General features: G+C 44.8%; 2 protein-coding genes across 11 annotated transcripts in view; both read right to left on the reverse strand.

The window, feature by feature from the left end:
* TMEM183A (transmembrane protein 183A) overlaps window positions 1-19,730 on the reverse strand; it is a 604,310-nt gene that overhangs the window by 498,208 nt on the left and 86,372 nt on the right. The gene's annotated exons all lie outside the window — the stretch shown is intronic.
* The window catches only part of PPP1R12B (protein phosphatase 1 regulatory subunit 12B), a 236,885-nt gene continuing 220,434 nt past the window's right edge, over window positions 3,280-19,730 (reverse strand). For 6 of the 10 annotated variants that reach the window (XM_050762861.1, XM_050762836.1, XM_050762827.1 and 3 more), the window contains 2 exons: window positions 16,420-16,600; window positions 10,985-11,081 (listed from right to left, as the gene is read on the reverse strand). In XM_050762861.1, the coding sequence (XP_050618818.1) occupies window positions 16,466-16,600 (135 nt within the window). In that variant the 3' untranslated portion in view covers window positions 10,985-11,081; window positions 16,420-16,465. Of the gene's footprint in view, window positions 11,082-16,419; window positions 16,601-19,730 lie in introns of all 10 variants that reach the window. The other 4 variants (XM_050762871.1, XM_050762854.1, XM_050762845.1 and 1 more) reach the window with 1 other exon arrangement.

The following is a 19,730-nucleotide window of genomic DNA, read 5'->3' on the forward strand; positions in this document are numbered from 1 at the left end:
TCTCTATGCTGGGCGAGGAGCAAGCAGCAGTGGGACTCCATGGTTCTGGATACCTTTCCTGGGGTCCCTGTGGAGGCAACCAGGATTTTCAGGAGCAGCCAGTCAGTGGCTCAACCAGGGGCTCAGTCAGGGATGACAGAACCATCCCTGCTTACTCACCTCTGTGGTGTGAGGGTCGTGGGTGGTGATGGAGGAGGGACTCAGGGAGAGGCTGGTGAATACAGGGGCTGATGCTCTTTTCTCGTGTGTCCTCCTGCAGTCTGACAGAAAGCAGCCCAATAGCAGGGCGACCTCAGGGCTACCAGGGCTCCCCTGAGAGTGGGGTGGGCAGGTCCAGCTGTGAGGGAGGCTCAGAGGCTCAGGCAGAGCAGGTGTGGACTAAGCCCGCTGACCTTCACACCTGCTCCCCAGTGAAGCCCCAGTCAATTGCACCAAGTAGCAGAGAGGCGAGTAGAGGGGCCTGGGGGCTTCCGAGGCCTCAGGTCATCCTGTTGAACTGAGACGGACAGGTAGCCCCCCTGCCTGCCGCCCCTGGCCCCATGGGCACCTGAGGGCAGTACTGCATGGGAAGGGTCCAGGATGCCTCAGGCCTGACAACTGTGACGAGTATGAGGAAGGATGGAGAGAATGGGAGGGTAATCAGGCAGGGCACATTCGATGAGGCCAGAGGTGGCGAGGCAGGCTTGCCCTGCACAAACCACAACACATGAGCACAAAGAAGTCCCAGGGACTTTTGTGCTGGGACATGAAAGAGTGAGGAAGGTGGAGGGGACCATTTCAGAGCAGGCTGGAATCAGGTGTTTGGACGAGTGAAGACATGTCTTGCTTCCTCCAGCTCTCTCTGGGGCCCTCCCACTCTCCACACCCATAGCAGAGACAGAAATTGAGGCAGGAGTTGAGAGAGTGTCTGTCTGGTGAGGTGATGGGAGCAGTGTGCGTGGGGCACCAGGAGTTCCTCCATCCTGCCTGCCTTAGCGATCAGGACTGTAGTGGGGCCTCTTCAAAGATGCTGACCTTTCTGCCCTGACTCCTGCCCATCTAAGGACTTGATTTGTTGCTTTCTGAAAACCCTGGGGCTGAAAACTTCAAAATCAGGGCCTGGCAGAGCCTAGCTTCCCCCAGGTCAGCCCACCAGGAGCCCTGCCTTTGTCTCCATAGGAAGGACACATGTACAGCCCGGCCCCCGGCCCATTCTCCACCTCTGCTTGGCAATGCTCTCCATCTCCCTTATGTGGACTCTTGTTCTTGTCTGATCTCTTGTCAAATTGTTATTTTGTAATGAGCTGCGTCTCCTTATTAAAGAAATGAGCTGAAAGAAACCTGGGGGTGGGGGGTGTCTCTGGTTGTTTTTGCTGCGCTGAGGTGGGGGTGAGGGTGTGGGAGCTGCCTGTGAGGGTCAGTGTGGTGGGTGAGGGTGGTGAGATGGTCCTGAGGCTCTGGCCTCTAACCCAGAATCTCCCTTCAGGGAAGCACCAAAAGGGGCTGAGGTCCCCTCTCTCCTGGGTTTGGGGGAAGACCAGATTGGCACTCTCGTGGGTGCTGGGGCCCACACATCTCCTGAGGACACATGCCGGGCCTGTGGAATTGTGGGGAGCATGGTGGTGCCGGGGAACATTGTCTGGGAAGCTGCGTGGGGTGATGGTGGGGACTATATTCTTGAATTCCCTTCCAGTAGAGCTGGGCTTAGGGAATAGCCACAGTCTGACCCCAATGACAAGAGGGAGGCTGGCCCTGGGAAATGGGAATTTGAAAAGTAAGAATTTCTACAAAGTCCTCAATTGTCTCTTTGCAAAGAACTTGAAATGTCTTTAACTTCTAAAGCAAAGGTGTTAGGGACCAGGGATAGGGTTTCAGAATTTTAGGGAAAGGGAGAGTAGGGCAGCATTGCTCCCAAAGACCAGGGAAGAGTAAAACTCTTTCTTCAGTTCCCACTTCCACCTGTCTCATCTCCTTCAGGATAGACCAGCAGCTACCGTTTTCAGTTTACACCAGCACCTGTCCTCCAGGAACACCATTGGCTAGATGTGTGTTTGTCCATCAGGTCCAACAGCATGGGGGCAGTGAAGGCAAGCCAGGGACGGGAGCTGCCCACCTGAGGGAGCATGAGCCCAGATCCTTTAACATCTATCCTGTCTTGCTGCTTCAGTCCCTGAGGATGGGTAGGGTGAGGGGCATGAGCCTTTCAGCAGGACTGGGATTGATCACCTGAGGGTCTCCTGGCTGAGAATGTGAGCTTTTTACTCTGCTAATAGGCTGTGGCCTTCTCCTTTCCCTTGAAGAGGGCTGGACCACGTGACAGCTAGGTGATACTGTCTCTGCAGACCTTACTACAACCAGTGGGGGTCAGAAAGAGAAACATTTGCAGTCTAGGAACCCTTTGCATCCGTCATGCTTCTTTGCCTCTGTTTTGCGCCCCAGGACAGGACTGAATTCTTCAACCATGACATCAAGTGTGTTTGTTCTGCTGCTGCTTGGGTTGCAAACAGCTGGGTGACAGCAGGGGAAAAGAATCTTCCCTTCCTGACCTCTCACCAAGTCAGTGACCAGGGATTTCCGCTTGGCAGGAAACACAAGGCTGAGCAAAGCCAGAGGCAGGGCTTGCTGGATGGAGAAACCAGACCCAGATCCTGGCTGCCTGGGGTCAGACCTGGCCACCTACGTACAAACCCTGCCAGCGGGCCTGAACAGCTCCTTTCTGGGCATGGCTCCTTCATTTTGAGTTTAGATTTAACCTTCAATAACCCCCAAGTTAACTACATTTGTAGTTTGGAACTACAGAATAGTTCTGGATCTCCCGACTTAAACAATGACCTCATGAAGACTGTTATGTATACAGCAGATGACTAAGGGTGGTGGCAGGAGACTTCCATGAGCCCGAGGAAATCACCACCTAGACCTCAGCTTTCCCAGGTGCTAGTAGTCACCTGGATGGCCTCCTCACCCTTGTCACTTAAACCTGGTGTCTTCCAAGAACTAACCACACTCTTAGTTACTTGAAGCTTGGAACCTTGATATCTTCTTATGGTTCTTTTGAACTCCAATCTAGGCTTCTCCTTGGCCTGACTCCATTTAGGAAATTCCTTGATTCTACCAGAGACCCTTATCAGTGGCCATGACTCACTGTGGCTGTCCCTGGGGAAGGGGCCTCTATGTGGACAGGAGTTGTAGCAGGCTGGTGGGCAAGGCCCCCACCAATGGTAAAGAGGATGTAAAATCACAAGAGGCTGCCCCAGATGTGAGATTCTATAAATCCCATGCTCTGAACTGTGGAGAGAGTCACAAAGTTAAAACACAGTTTTATTTACTCATTTATAAATACTGTTGTGTTTACAGGCATCATATAGATGTGAATATTATTATTCCCAAACTTTGAAACACAGAATACTCAATACTATATAATAACAGCCAGTAAAACAAAACCATTCATCTTAGGGTTGAAAGGCCACTCAAAATTGCATAAAAATACATTCAGTTCACAAAGCAAGTCTGGCTTCTTCTCCCTAAACACCCCCCAACCCCACCCCATCCCAGGTGTATTTACAGTGGACTGAGTTAATCCATACAACTCAGCTGAAAAACAGTTATATCTGGTGCGTTAACCTTGGTGGAAATAGGGTGAAGGGTGGAGTAAAGACACAAAATGCTACCACTAAAATGGGAGAGGCATGAAGACACCAGGGTGATTCTTTTCACCCCTGTTGATTAAAGTCAGGGCAAAGACAAGAAGAAAGGAAAACCATAAAGCCAAAGTCTTGAGTGTGAACTACTCAACTGAGCATAGGCTGTATCTTCACCAAGAAGGATGCAAGGGTGAAACATTCTTTCCTTCCTTCTGCAGAGAAATCATTGCCTGGTGTGCCAGCCAGTGGTAGGCACAACCTTTCAAAAGTTCAAGGGATGCTGGCTAGAAAAGGAGGTATTCTGGATTGCTGCATCCTCTCAGAACCTTCTCCTACTCCGCAGCCTGCCTCCTGGTGTCTTTTTTCCTCCAAACTCTCTTTATGTGGCCTCTCTTCATCAGAAGGCAAGCAGGACTCGGTTCCGGGTTTCAGTAGAATGGGAGAAAGGACAGGCAAAGGCACAGATATTAGGCGAGAGTCAAGCTACTTCTGGCCCTAGCATGTCCCTTGTTCAGGAACAGTGGGCCCAGGGGACCGGCACTCTGACTCTCAACTCTGATTTTGGGAGAACATTAGCGGCTCTTAAGAGGCTCCCCACCATCAGTGTGCCTTTCCTGAATCCTTGCTCTTTGAATGGGCTGAGCTGTTGCCACCAGATGCACTGATACACTGATTAGGTTTGTGCTGGGAAGACACACTTCTGTTTTAAGCTATAAACAGTCTCAGGACAAAGAGTAAACCAGATATGGCTACTCATGGTCTCCTTGGCCAGGCTATGGAGGAGTCATACGGGCCTACAAGTCAAACCTCATCTCTGAGGGGACATTAGCATAGCCAGGGAGCTTTGAAACTGGGAAGAGGGGACAGTGGTGGTGGTGGTGGTAGTTGGTATATCCAACTTCTCCGGGAATCTTGGCTGATTCATGGAAAACCACCTCGCTAAAGCACCCTCGGCTCCAAGTGAGAAAAGCAAGGAATTAAGAATGTGGAGGGAGGTGAGAGGGAGAGGAGTGAAGTGTATGTTTATCCTGGAAGGACATAAGAGCATCCTGATGTCACCTTAAGGGGCCACCCAAGCAAATCTTTATTGGAAACATCAGGGAAAAATTTGGAGGAGAAATAACAGAAAATATCACTCTGGCAGATTCACAGTCCAAAATGATAAGCAGATGAATTGGGGAACGGCTCAAATAGGTCCTTTGGGGGATTAGAAGGGAGGGGGAAAAAACAAAAGATAGGATTTAGTAATATACTTGGATAAAATTGGTTTCTGAGTTCTCATTTGTAATCAAGTATATGCCAGACCTCATTTTAAAAGCTCCGGGCTAGCAAATGTGCATGTGAACACACATAAGCTAGATGCAAGAGTTATCCCCAAATTGCTAAACCTTTTTAGGTAAGGCCAAAACATTCATTAATGGTATTGTCTTTAGACACACCCACCTCTTACTTACAGTTCTCCCGAAGGAGGGCTTCCGGGACACTGGGTTGTAAGCCAAACCTGGGTTCTATGTTTGCCCTCAACCCCAACTCTCCAAGGAGAAGTGAATGCATCTTCTTTTACCATGCAGCTGCTGGCTGATGGTCAAGATTCTGTGTTTTTTCTTAGGCCTCAGAAATCACCTCATTTCTAATAGCTGTGACCAACAGTTCCTGGACTACAATGAAGTTGATCTATTTTCCAATCTAATCAGAACACAAGAGATCAATAGCTGTCCCTGATAGGGTCTACTACTTCCTGAGCAGTGTCAATACCCATTAAGGAAGCTGATTAAAATCTCTGCTCAGCTGGAGCCTGAGGGATGAAGTCACCAGTGAGACAGAACTCATCTCTGTGTGCCAAAGCTTTGGTTCTGTGAAACTCTCTTCCTTCCCAGTACTTGCAGCTTCCACCCTGCTCTATGTCCAAAGCCCCTGGGCCTTCTGCCTTCTTCCCATCGCAGCACACAGCCACCTCCACTTCCAGGGTCTCTGCCCTTTCACTCCAATTACACCAGGTCCTGTAGGAGGCTTGCAAAAGCCAAGTGCTGTTCCATGCAATGTGGTTGTGTGGACTCTGGGTTTGTAAACACTTACTGCTTTGGTAGTCTCCTCTTCAGACCTGCTTTGAAGGAAAGATCATCTAGAATGGTATCAGAACCTCCTACTTCTGATAGTCCAAAATCCAGAGGGGGAGCTCAATGGAACTAAAGATTGAGGTTCTTATCGAGGAAAATTTTCTTGCTGCTGTAAGGCAGAGTTCAAGACAATGAACCAGATGGTGCTAAGCAGAAAAACTATTAGTCTGCTATTTGGGTGTGAAGAGCCAATGTAGATCACATTTTGAGAAAGCTGAGGAAAGGTGGTTGAGGAAACCTATGAAGCAGCGGGTCTGTTTCCTATTAAAACAACTTGTCCAAAGGCTGCCTGCAACAAATTGCTTTCTATCCATTTCTCCATGAGCTCCAATTTCCACCTCTGCAGGCTTTAATATTCTTACCAAGCCATCAGGAGGGAAAGCCATTGCAACATCATTCAATTACCCTCAATATTAAATTCACTTCCCAACAAGGATGAGAAGTCAACCTCGATGTGCTCATGTTAAACAGTTTAAATCCAGAAGAAAACAAAAAATTTTGGACTTGGATTTTTGAGATTAGAATTTTTGAAGCAGAAATCCCAATAAATGTTCTGATCTTCCTAAGAATGAATAAATCACAGAATTTTAAGCCAAAAGGAAAGGGCACATAAAGATTATCCAGTCCAACCTCATTTTACAGACAGGGAGGGTGACCTGCCCAAAGTCACATGACTAAAAGGAGAAGGTGTAGTAGCCTTGGAATACAGATGTTCTGACTTCTAGGGTCTTATCTTTTTCTGTTGCCTTTTTCTGTCCTCAAAGCTGCCTTTCTTATTGGGTTGGAAGAACTCACATCTTATGAGGGGTTAGACCCTGCCTTGAAAATCAGTATGGTGGGCTGGGCATGGTGCCTTAATCCTGTAATCCTATCACTTTGGGAGGCCCAGCTAGGTGGATTGCTTGACCAGCAGTTCAAGACCAGCGTAGGCAACATGGCAAAACCCCATCTCTATAAAAAAATACAAAAATTAGCTGGGCATGGTGGTGCATACCTGCGGTCCTAGCCGCTCGGGAGGCTGAGGTGAGAGGATCCCTTGAGCCTGGGAGGTGGAGGTTGCAGTGAGCTGAGATCACACCACTGCAATCCAGCCTGGGCAACAGAGTATGGTGACTAAGATCTGCAATAATAACTGGGCCTAGATTTAGGCCAATTGCACCACCTCTGATTGGTAAGTGTGTGCTTAAAGTGCGGTCAGTGCTGGCATAAACAATGGGGTTTGAGGGCCCCTGATGATATCTCTGAGGGAAGGATATCAGGGCTCCTGCAGTGTTACTTCACTGAAAATCTCCAGTGGAACCAGTGGCTCATCCGGTAGAGTAGAATTTCCCTTTCCTTTTTGCTTGAATGCTGAATCCTTTCTGCTTTCTTTTTCCTTTTTGCACCTTTGGAGGTGCAAAGCCACCTGGAAGCTGAATAACTGGCAACACTTTAAATAGTTCTCTCTCCTTCAGGCTTCTTCTGCTCACTCCATGCCCACCTCAAGGGTGCCGACACTCACCAGTGGCCTGGACTGAAACACTGGCCTTTCTCTGAGAGGAGACAGTGTCTGTCTGTCGCTAGGAGAGGCTGCAAAGGGGCCAAAAATCCAGACACCTAACAAAGTACATGCCTTTGAGAGTTTCTTCTTCCATCATCTTTGGCTCAATTAAATGCCTCTAATGGAGAAATGGTCAGTAGTTCACACACACTTTCATGGGATCCACAGACTATTAAGTTGAGTTTTAGCTTCCTTGCTTCCTGAGTGGAACCATCTAATAAGCACATGGTTTGAGGAAGGGAAATGGGTAAAATGTTGCAAAACAGTGATCTGAAATCTCACTAGTGGCCTCAGATAGCAATATATGAATCTAAGTCTTCTTAAACTTGGGGTGGGAACTAGCACAGAAACCACAGAAAACCCAGAAGAGAAGCAAACACATCCTGCAGTTGAAAGACAAGGAGGTTCTAGTGAACATCAAATGAGAATGGCCCACTAGAGAATCTAGTGCACTAAGTAAGCCCAAAGCAAGTCTATTCTTTAGATTCTTTAGTGGCAACACCCTGAGATTTGCGTAACCCTTTCGCTAGAGACTGGGATGGGGCTAGGGGTCATCACACTCTGGAACTATCTGGAAAGGGATCAGCAGCCCTAGAAAAACAAACTTTAGCCACAGAATCTCTGGAATGGCCAAATCATTACTTTCAAAGGTGTGGCTCGGTTTTTGAAAAATAACAAATTAATGAAAACAGAGTTGTGCCAAGAACATTCTCTTTCCCATTCTGATATTTCATGTAAAGACTCTAAGTTAAGTGATAAACCTGTGCCACATGTTGTTGGCCAAGTCTGCAGCTATTGATTCAGCTTGAGCTGTTTGGACATGAGTGTCCAAACCAGCAGGTGAGGACTGAGGATTGTGGCCACTGAAGAGGCCAGTGGTAGGTACCTGTCCAAGCAGCACAAGAAAAGGGAGACCTGCTGATGCCAGTATCCAGAGAGAATTGCTGGCTAGTAGAAGGCCTATAACTACCACCTCATGGGGCTTCCAGACAATACAGTTGTGAAGGAATGGTATTTTATTTCTGGAGATAGACCAGAAATCAGTTCATCTAATAAAATTAAATGCGTAAGAGAAAGTACCTGAAATTACCTAGGACAGTTTACACTTACTTTCATGAGTTCCTGGCCATAGAATCCGGTATTCCTGAGATTGAAAAGCTTGCAAATTTCTTGTCACAAGGAAAACTTTCTGGCAAGAAAAGTCAGCTTTAACATGAAAGGGCCATGTGAAGTGGCAGGGGTGCAACACCAATCTAAGAGTTTTGAGAATCTGCCCCCAGTGCTTTTGAAAGGCACAAACAGATCTGAGGGGACTCTCTGTAACCCCTTTCCCTGGTCTATTGAGTGGAAAAGGGTCAAGATGTATTCCCAATAATCCAATTTTCTTTTCTTGAGAAAGCAGTATCATCTTCCTTCCCCAATATTCAAAATGTTCCAGGATAATCAATAAGTCAACACCTTATGTTGATTTCCTCTCCCAGAATGAAGGAAATGCTTATAGTGAAAGATATAAAACTTATTACTCTAATTTAGCATTCCCTGAGAACTGAACTTACAGTACTCCCATGATAATCCAAAGTCCCAAGATAGTAGCAGCTTCTCTTGAAAAATGGTTGGAAATGGAAGACAGAATTTTATATACTCTAAAAATGGGGTTTTGTCAGAGGAAACATATCTCCTGTTATGGAATTGGGGTCTTGAATTACAGCTTCTAGTTTAAAGAGCATGTGATGTTTCAGAGGGAGGGCCATGGACAGCTACACGTCATGTCAGGAAAGGAATCAACAGGCAGAGGTAGTGTATGTTAAGGAAATGAACCACTCTAAACACTGAATATCATTGGTAACCCTAAAATGATGAGGATTTAATGACTTGCACACTCAAGTGAACCAAGGGATAAAGCTCCTACAAAAGGAAAATACTGTAAGTATTAATGCTAGGTTATCATCAAGAACTAATGGTTTAATTTTGCACTGGATGTGTAGAGTATTCTTTCCAGGCCTGGGCATGATATTTTAAAGGCTGGTTTTGTCTAGAGGAGGATGGCCAAGATGTGACAGGTAAGAAAAGCATGCCATATGAGGAATGACTGAAAGGACTAGGGTAACAGCAGCTCAAAGTAAGACTGAGGGGGAGACCACCCACTGCACATATCTGAAGAGCTGTTAAAGAGTTGCAGATAGTAGATCTGGACTACAAGGAGAATCCACAGGCAGACTTCAGCTGATATCAGGAAAAACTCTCTCGATTAGAGTTGCCCAACTTTTAAGTAATAAATGCATAGCCACCAGAGGCTACCTGACCATGCCCATGGGTCAAAACTGTGGTAGCAGGGGTCCCTGTGACACAATAATAGAAAGCTGGACCTAATGACCTCTGGGCCTTGCCACTCTAAACTTCCATGACTCTCATCAATGGGTTGAAAGTACTTCATTCCATTAAACCTCTATTAAGTGCCATTTCCCTATTAATTTCCAAGAAAGTAAATCTCTCCGCTAAATCTAACCACTGGAAATAATCAAATTCACCACTATTCTCACAGTCCAGTGGGCTGCTATCTTCTACCTTCTTTGCCACAATGTTGCAAGTGGCCTCAGATACTTGACCTTCACCATATGTGTCTTTCCAGCCTGCTTCCACTTCCTAGTCCATCTCCCAACAATCTCCCCTCCCCACCTCTCATTCCTCCCTGCACTGACTTCATTTCTCATTAGAAGCAGGTGTCAGAACGAAGAGAGGAAAACAAGGTCAAGGAAGTGAGGCAGAATGGGGTATTCAGAGCCAGATTTTCTTATAAAGAAAATCACTTTGAAGGGGAAAGTGGGAGATGAAAACAATGAGCTGACACTTATGCCATAGTCTAGCTTTCAGGGCAGTGGTGCTGCCACCAAGGCACCAGAGTGATGATTTTCTTGTCTCCAGAATAATGATTCCCCACAACGGCCAAAGACAACTGAGGTCAGGTGCTCTGTCCTAGCTTTTATACCATTGAGTGAGGGGGTGGGGGAGGGAAAAAAATAAAAGGATAGAAAGGAAAGGAATAAATGAAGCCAGGGCCATTTGAGCCTTGAGGAAAGGGCTAGGTATGAGGGAGGAATAAAGGTTAAAACTAGTTAGGGAGATTACTGGGTGTTGATAGAAAAAATAAAAGTTCCTGAGAGGTGAAGAAGAATAGAGCACCTCAATGCAGTCACTGTCACCTTGGATGCTAACAGCTCTGGAGGCCATCTGATGATCAATTCAACATCCTGCTGTTTCTCTTGGCACCCCAATCAGGATCCTGGAGTGGCTACCACAAGACTCACCTATATCAGAGGACACTGGGTCAATGTAAAAAGCTGAAGGATACTGATTTGGGTAGAAGCCTTACATGTTTGGACCAAATCCAATGTGGACAAAGTAGCTGAGCAGCAGGAAGTTGAGGGGTCCACAGCTGAGCCTAGTGTACTCCCCAGAGCATTCTCCAGATGGCTCGAATTATCACAATCATGCTTCAATTGAAACTGTCATAAAACTTGGGATAGGGGTTTTGGAAGAACAGGGCATTGAAAGTGCAGAGAAAATGTAAAGTGTATAGAGGTGACTGAAGAGGGTGTTAGAAAGAAGTGTCCTTCCACCAAAACATCCATTTCTTTTGGTTGGAAGGCAAGGACTGGAAAAGAGGGGTGGGGGCAGTAAATACTGTCCCTTTGTTTCCTCATAAATCTGGAGCCTAGCCTATTTGGACAGTTTGCTGATGACTCTGATGAGGGCACCATTTTCATCTTTCAGCCTCTGGTTGTCGGATTTCAGTTCTGTTAACACCTGTAGGGTGACAGAGGGAAAGGTGAGTTAGAGCCTGGCAGGATCCTCCTTTGCCCTCCCTGACCAGGCCAGGCCAACCTGGTGATCAAGGGCCTTTTGAGACAATGTGTCTCATGGTCCCTTGTCCCAGGGATAAAATTCCTTTCAATCTTCCTATTTATTGAGTTGGTATTGTTAATCTTCAGGGAGATTATAGCCCCTCCATCTTTTGAGCTGGCATATTTAGCAGTAATATCTTATTTCTTCATAGGCAGACCTCACATTTCACACTGTATATCCTTTCATTCTATTGAATCAGTAACCACTTTCAATTTCTCCTGCCCTTAAACTCATCCCTAGTCTAAAGAAATTGGGGAGAGAGCCAAAATGGGCTAGTGAGGACATAGGGAAAGAATTCAGAAAGGGGGTGGTGGTCAACTAGAAGAGTTAAAGGAGGATACTGCTTCACATCTCATCAAAAACAAGAGCAAAGGCCACAGAGGCAGCATTCAGCTTTCCTGCCATATGCACAAGATGATTTAAGGGTCCTCCACTTGGTGCCTTCAGTGAATAATCCTCCAAATTCTCACTGGCCATACTATACATATCCACTTTCAATCATTAAAACTCAGAAAACTTACAGTCACAGAGCTGTCAGGCACAGTGAACACTAGGCATGTATTTAATCCTTGCCAAAGCTCCCCACTGACAGTCACCAAAGGATACCCAGAGGCCTTATCAGCAGTTTTAGGGGATGGCATTGTAATTCACAGAAATAGATGCTTGTCAGGCAGGGGAGGGAGTAGAAACTCAATTTTATCAGTTCTGCCATCTTGGAACATTACACATACTGTTGTCTAACTTGTGAAAAAAAGGAAAACTAATAGCCTCAAGTCCCATCCTGGAAGTCCAAGTCTTTGTTACATGATCAGGCACTTTTGACAAGTACACTGTGCATCTGAAAAATCCTAATGGGATGTTGATAAGGGTACAGTTTATGTGTGGGTCCCACTGGCAGCAAGAGCGATTTAGGACAGCGGGTAAATGTATCACCACTATGCAGGCTACAGAAAGCTACATTTGTATCTGTTCAATACAGGTGTCCTTTGACTAGTCATTTAAACTTACAGGACCCCAGGGGCAGGTAATGCCCCCAGTAAAGGGTACCTGGGCTGAGGTGTTATGAGGCCTATTTAGTTCTAGCTCTGGCTCTGCTATTAACCACTTAGGAGATCTAACTGTGCCTTAAGGAATATAATCTGTTTCCTTGATCTCTCAGGGAATATACAGGTTAAATTATATAAATATATGTGTATGTACACAAATATGCATCACAGATACATAATTTGTATCAGGGAAATAAAAGGAAAATTACAGAATATCTATAATGTGGACGGCACTGTGCTAGAGGGTCTCCCTAGTGCCTCATGAGACTATGATACAGTTGTTATCCCGATTTCTACAAATGAGGAAATGAAAAGTGCCAGAACTAGTTCAAGGCACCCAGCAAAGCTAATACTGAATCCCAATGTGCCTGACTCCAAAGATCCTTCTTTTATTACACGTGGGATGGAAAACAAAACACCAAAAATGTTTGACGCCTAGAAACTGAAATTCCAGCATTGTCTTTGTCACTAGTGATCTATTACTTTAGGCAGATCACTCACCTTCTCTGCATTTCTATTTTTGTACTTCTATAAGAACAACAGTCCCTGTCCTACTCTCTCCTACGGTAGGGACTCTACGAGGCTCACAGGAGGTAACAGATGTGGAAGTGTGTTGACATATATACTCAGCTTTGCGATATTGAGTGTTCCTACAATCACTGTGAGTCTTCTCATGACTGTGGGAGGGCAGGCAAATAATCTGCAAACTTCATTAAGAAGACTCTGATCCAGAAAATATAAAAATAAAGTTGCAGTCCTTTGACCCTGGTCTCCTACCTCTGATTTAATCAAAGCAGGTCTGGCTGCCCTCTCCTTCATTCCTCTATCCCTGTAGCCTTGTCTACCAGATTGAATGCTTGGAAACTCATTTCAATGAGATTTTTAGAAAAAATCCAGGGTGGCCTCATGTTTCCGTGTTCAATCTGCTCTTTAATGCCCCATCCTGGGGCTGCAGCTTGGGTATAAGTGAGACTGTGAAAGCCACATTTCCATAATAGGATTCCATAGGTAGGAAGAAGCTATATATGGCAATGGATTACATTTCCCTGCTTAGCAGCTCATCAAATCAGAACTGAGCTGCCTTAAAAAATGTATAAACAACTTGTAGAGTCTTGTAGAGTTTTAGTGATTTATTTCCACATTAAGAACTCAATTCCTTGAAAAAAAATTTGGACAAGGCAGTTTTGCAGCTGCAACATGCTACAATTGACATCTAAAGGGAGTGGCAAAAAGTGTAAGAGGTGGAATGTAGAAATCAAGGCAGGGCGAAAGCCTCACAAAGTTCAAACTCAGAGGAGGGGGAAATGAATAGTGTTATCTGATATCCACTTGAAGTTAAATAATGGTTAAATAAGAACATATGTGAAAGTACGATATAAGTATGAAGTTTAACAAAGCTTTATCATTTTAAATCTCTGGATCTTTGTTTCTTAATTTGTAAGTTCCGAGCTTACCACAATTTGGTGTTAAAGATACCCTGGGCAAATAAAATTAAGTACACATTTCTCAACTATTACTTCTTACAGTCTTTGAGGAATGTGTTAAAGAGGAAGGGGCTATAGGGGTCCTAAAGCTTCAGAGACATAGGGCAAGGTTAGCCATAGGTTGAGAGGGACTCAGGATGAGTCTTACATGAGCTGTCTTGCTTTTAACTACAAGGAAAGTGGGAAGGGAGTTCCCTCTGGTATTTTGTTGGTAAGTGGTTTGCTCTACATGCTGAGATAAGATGATTTTTCCAGGGAACTATTAAAAAAAAAAAAAAAGGTAGAGCAAAATCTCTCGATTGCACTGCCAGTTTGGCTTAGTTATCTCATCCTTCCTTCTGGCAAGAATCGGCAAGCTTTTTTTGTAAAATGCCAGACAACAAGTATCTTAGGATTTGCAGGTCAAACAGTCTCTGTTGCTACTCTTCAGCTCTGCTGTTGTAGCACAAAAGCACCCACAGACATAACGATAATATGTAAACAAAGGAGTATGGTTCAGTTCCAATAAAACTTTTATTTTGGACATTGAAATTTGAATTCCATATAATGTTTGTGTTCATATGTTGTAAAATATTATTCTTCTTTTGATTTCTTTTTTGACTATTTGTATGGCTTATGGGCCATACTGGTGGGTCACAGTTTGCTAACCCTTGCTATGGTCATATACCAGGCAATGGCTTTCTTCACGGCAGCAAAATCTTTTGGTAGGTAAATGGCTCTTCAGAAGTTAGGCTTTGACAAGGAAGTCACAGTGCTGAGAAAGCAGAATGCTGCCCTTCCTCCCTCAGCTGTAATACTGGGGGCACAGTGTAGTCGCTCAATAGATCCTTCTCGCATTGTTTGGGCCGTATGCTTAACAAATGGTGAAAACTGTGCCGAATATGCAGACAGCTTATATTACAGTGGTGAAAAGTTTGCACTCTGGAACCTGACATGTTTGGTTTGAATTTTGGTTCTATCACTTACTCTCGGAGTGACCTTGGACAAGTTATTTAATCTGTGACTCAGTTTTTTTTTTTCATTTTTACAATAATGGTTTTGGAGAAAAAATGAGAAAAACTATATAAAGTATTCAGCACAGGCCTTAATAAATGACAACTGTTAAGGTTATTAACTACTGAAAGCATGAGATCTAGTTTTGCCCCATATCCTATACGATCTTGCAACAAAGGGATACTAAAAATAACTGGGACATTTTTTGGGGGGGGTCCCTAGTTTGCCCTAAGTAAAAATTTCCAGGAATCTTGAGGCTAATGTTAAAGCATGGAGTCTGGACCTAACAGTGGCTGCTTACAGCCAGGCCATAGTAGGACTTCCTTTTCAATTTTTTTTCTGCCTATGACAGCATCTACAGTGGGATATTAGCTCAGTCCTATGATAATTCGGGTGATTCAGTTCTAGTGGATATTAGTTGCCAGCTACTAACCCTGAAGCTACTAACCTTGACTATTTGTATGGCTTATGGGCCATAAGCCCATTGCCTGAAGGCAAAAGCAAATAGGCTGAAAGAAAGAACAGGCTCTGGCCAGGACTAATTAGGTTGTTGCTGACAATTAAAAATTCATCTCAGAGGAGTGGTGACCCCATCATACCATCTTGAGACAGAAAAACCAGTTGTCTGTGAGCTTGTCTTTCAGATCCATAGCCAGGGAAAGGCTCTAGTTTGCCAAGCACAGTTTTGGTTCTCAGTTGAAAATAAATCTCTGATCTCTGCTCCACTGCCTGCCATCTCCTTTGCAAAGCTGGCCCCATTAGGGAGGGCCTGGCTCCATGAGGGTCTCATTTATATAGGCTGTGATCTGCCTCACAGCCCACACACTAAGGACAGGGAGGGGCACATCTCTAGGGCCCAAAGATTTGTGACAGGAATGAGAGATATGCCTCCTAAGGAGGGAGAAGAAAGCAAAGACTACCGCAGGAGGCAAAGAATGCTTATCCAATTATGCTTGAATAGTGGGATGGAGAGTGTTTTTGCTGGTAGTGGAGCTGGGCAGGAACAGTTCCAACCTTGAGTTTTAGTCCTCTCCATCAGTAATGTTGTCACCCATGAGGACCGTCTGGTATCCAAAGGGTTATGATTCTTAACCATGGTTGTACAAAGAATCAACAGGAGAGCTTTGAAAAAACACTGATGCCTGGGTCTCAACCCAGACCATTGATTATTTGGGGATGGACCCAGACATCCCTATGTGTATATGTTAAAAGCTATGTATATGTTTAAAATATACCCATAGGTATATGTTAAAAGCTCCTAGATGTTTCTTGCAGCCAAGACTGAGAGCCCCTGACGTTGGTTACCCAAGGCCCAACCCCAACTGCTCCAGGGGAGCGGGTTGCACTTGGGTTACTATTGTCTAAGAAAGATCAATCTCCATTTGGCAATGACCCTGTCAATGAAATATGTACATGTGTATGTACATAGGTATATGCACATACTGTGTATACCTATATGTAGCTGAGTGAACAAATTCATACTTAGTCTCTAGGGGAAGAGAAGGTAATGTGGTGACCTTACCAACTGAATATACTGGTAGCCCAGTTGAGGTCTCACTGCCTCCCTTGACCTAGGCTGTTAAGTCCCATTCTATGATCTCAGTCCTGGCTGCTTCCATCTGCAGATAAACAAGCCTTACAGGAACCTGCATATGGAGGCTCGGATGGAGGGGATGAGCACAGAGCTTCTGGGACTAACAAGAAGACTGAACCTGCCTGGAGTAGTGGAGGAGGGAAGTGAGTTGGAGAGGAGGGACAAGAACTAGAGCTCCTGGGTGTCCGAGGACTCGACGGACTCCGAGAGTCTGGCCACCACTCGGGTCAGGGCCCTGTTCTCAGCCTGCAGTTGCTCGTTCATCTGCTTCAAGGTTTGAATCTGTTTTAGCTGGTGGAGGTTCTGTAGAGAGTGAGACATGAAAAGGACAGACAGACAAGACAGAGAGAGACAAGACAGACCAGAGGAGAGAAAAGTAGGACAAAGAAATCACGTGACTTTTTGTTTTTGTTTTTAATTTGCATGCAAGAAAGGAAATGAGAAAGGCAGCAGTCATGGAGCAAATGGAGGGCAGGTGGAAGGATGATGGAGAAAAGCAACAGGGAAGGAGAGCTGTGTCTGATTCTTGGCTAAGATCTAAATATGCCATATGAATATAACCGCCAGGCTCTCAAAAGGCACATATGGATTGCTTTTGAGAATGAAAGCCCAGCATGTGGTTTGGAGCCTTCTGAACCAAATTGACATGGTTGAGGCATAACTTCAGGGACCCTTCATCATGACTGAGATTAGAGATGAGGACTTGGTGTGTTCTTAAATCTAGCTGCTGCCCCTTTCTCTCTCCCTTCCTCTAACCTTCCCCCCATACTCAGCTCCTTACCCTCACTTTGTTTGTTTATTTATCTGAGATAGGGTCTGACTCTGTCACATCAGCTGGAGTGCAGTGGCACAAAACTGAAACATCTGCCTCCCAGGCTTAAGCCATCTTCCCACCTCAGCCTCCTAAAGTAGCTGGGACTACAGGCATGCACCACCATACATGGCTAATTTTTATATTTTTTGTAGAGACAGGAGTTCGCCATGTAGCCCAAGCTGGTCCCAAATTCCTGAGGTCAAGCAATCCTCCTGCCTTAGCCTCCCAAAGTGCTAGGATTACAGGTGTGGGCCACTGCACTTGGCCTCACTTATTTAAAAAAAATAAAACAAGGAAAATAAAAGAGAGGCCTATTATTTAAGCACTTTTTTTTTTTTTTTTTTTTTGGCCAGGGCATGTACTGTTTAGAAGGTTAAAGTGACACATACCCAAATAAGAAAGAACTGTCAGCTCTCTGGATCGTCCTCTAACCTGCTTTGTAGGAAGCTTCATTAACCCTGCTAGTTTTCCTCTGCAGTCCAGAGAGATTGTTTCAGGATCCAATAACTGCTAACCTGTCTCTGACCTGCTATATGATTATATGCATCACTAAATTCACAGCTAACTGTGCTTTCTTTGTCTCAGTTCAAGCAGTTTGGGAGCTGCTTAAAGGTGTTCATAAACAGACTCATACTCTGGAAATTATAGCTGTGCAAAAAAGCTGGAGAAATCATAAATGTCCAATGATAATGAAACTAGTTGGACCAATGTGCTAGTCCAGCCCTGTCTGTCAGTGTTGCAAGTGGAACAGAATAACCAGTCCACAGACATTCTTCCTGATACCCCATATTCCATAAGACATTTAAAGACTTTAATAAATGGAATTATATCAAAGGCCTGCCGACTCTGCTACTGTCCTTCCTAAGTAGTCATCTGCACTGCCCCGAAACTGAGACCATCAACTCTTTGGGAGGAGAATAATGATTTTTTATGCAAACAGGGTTTCATGTATGAGGATGGACAATCCTGTGGGTTACGATGACTACAGAAAGGTGGCCAGGTATCAGAGAAAAGTCTCTCATATCTATAAGTGGGAAGGATAGAAATGAAAGATTAGTGGAGTTATAGTTGTTTGGGAGTGAAGAAGCAAGAAAATGAATGGTAGCATGAAGGGGAAAAACAGTGAAAAGGAAAAACAAGCAGAGACAAACTGCTGAATCTCTCTTTTCCCAAAGAGAAAGAATGACCACCTTGGAATAAAGGTAGGCTAGCCAAACTGTCTCATGTAGCCATTGGAGGGTGAGGACTGGGCAATCTTCTTTGCTCACTGTAAGCATCTTGGCCATGGTGAGGACAGAGGAGGGAGATCATGGTACAGCATATGGAAAAGATTAAAGCAATGGGCAGGGACCAAATTTAAAAACCAATGGAAAGTCCCTGGCTCTCACCCTTCTTTGATGTTGACACTGGAACAAAGCTTTCAATATAATCATTGTCAAACAATTGTCATTGTATGAAGTGGTACTTGCCTCCCAGGGAATAACATTAAAGACATGAATAATGAAAGTGACTCAATTTAACAAGTGAGTATAAGCAGATCAAGGTGAAAGACTTTGGAAGTTATCAAGCATGAGGGAGAGAGGCAGGAAACAATCTGGTGGAATGTTCTATGGGAAGCAGTATTGAAAACAAGGCAAGGCAAGGAGGAGAGGAGAAGGGGCAGGGCCCAGCACAGAATGGGCAAGGGCAGGGCTAAGGAGCAGGGTCAGCTAGTCATCTTTCCAAATAAAAATAAAAATTCCAGGATCAATCTAAAAGGGAATTGGTTGCTGGGTGCCTCTCATGCAAGGACCTAGGAAAGGAAGGGGAGCTCTGACAAGGAGGCTGATGCTGAATGGAGGATGCAGTAGAGAAGTAATCACATCTGATGTGGGCCAAGACCAGGTGCAGGCCTGGCACAGCTCACACTGACATGCACACCTGTCAGAAGTTGGCATATAATCCTACTCCAATCGAGGATCTGGGTGGAGTTTCTCCTGACAAGAATTCATAAATACTTACCTTTCCAATAAAAGTCAAGAAAGATACAACACACCTCATAACCACAGAGCCGCATATACATCTGGGTTAGCCCATCTCATGGTTCCCCCATTTCACCTGGCCTTTGTACTTTATTTGGTAGAGTTAGAAAAATAGGACTGAAGTCACTTTCTTTCCTTGAGTAACCTACTGTATTTTTAAGGGTTCACTGGATATTAGCCCCCTCTACTGTTCCCTACTGATTGCTCCAAGGAGGTTTGAGCATCTGTACAAAATGAACATGCAACAAACATGACCAACTGGCCCCAAGCTCTACTGGGTCCCAGTTCAGCAAGAAAGTCACCTGTACCTTTGTTTGCCTAGTACAGAGAGATTTTGGCCATTAATCACTCTAGCAATGTTGGTCACCATAAACCATAGTCTGAATGAAGAGCTTGATAGCTAAACAAGTATTTTCTTTGACTCATTTAGGGCCAGTGATACCAATTTTATATTTATATATCTGTGTCTTTGAAGGTTTTGCCTTCAAGTAGGTACAGACAGAAACATAAAACTGGTGAGAATGCAAAGGCACAGATGCTTCTCCCCCTTAGTCCTCTAGGGGGTGCTGGACGAGCTGCAAATCTGGCATTGGGCTTT

This window comes from Macaca thibetana, chromosome 1 (genome assembly GCF_024542745.1).
Source record: "Macaca thibetana thibetana isolate TM-01 chromosome 1, ASM2454274v1, whole genome shotgun sequence".
Classification (NCBI taxonomy): Eukaryota; Metazoa; Chordata; class Mammalia; order Primates; family Cercopithecidae; genus Macaca; species Macaca thibetana.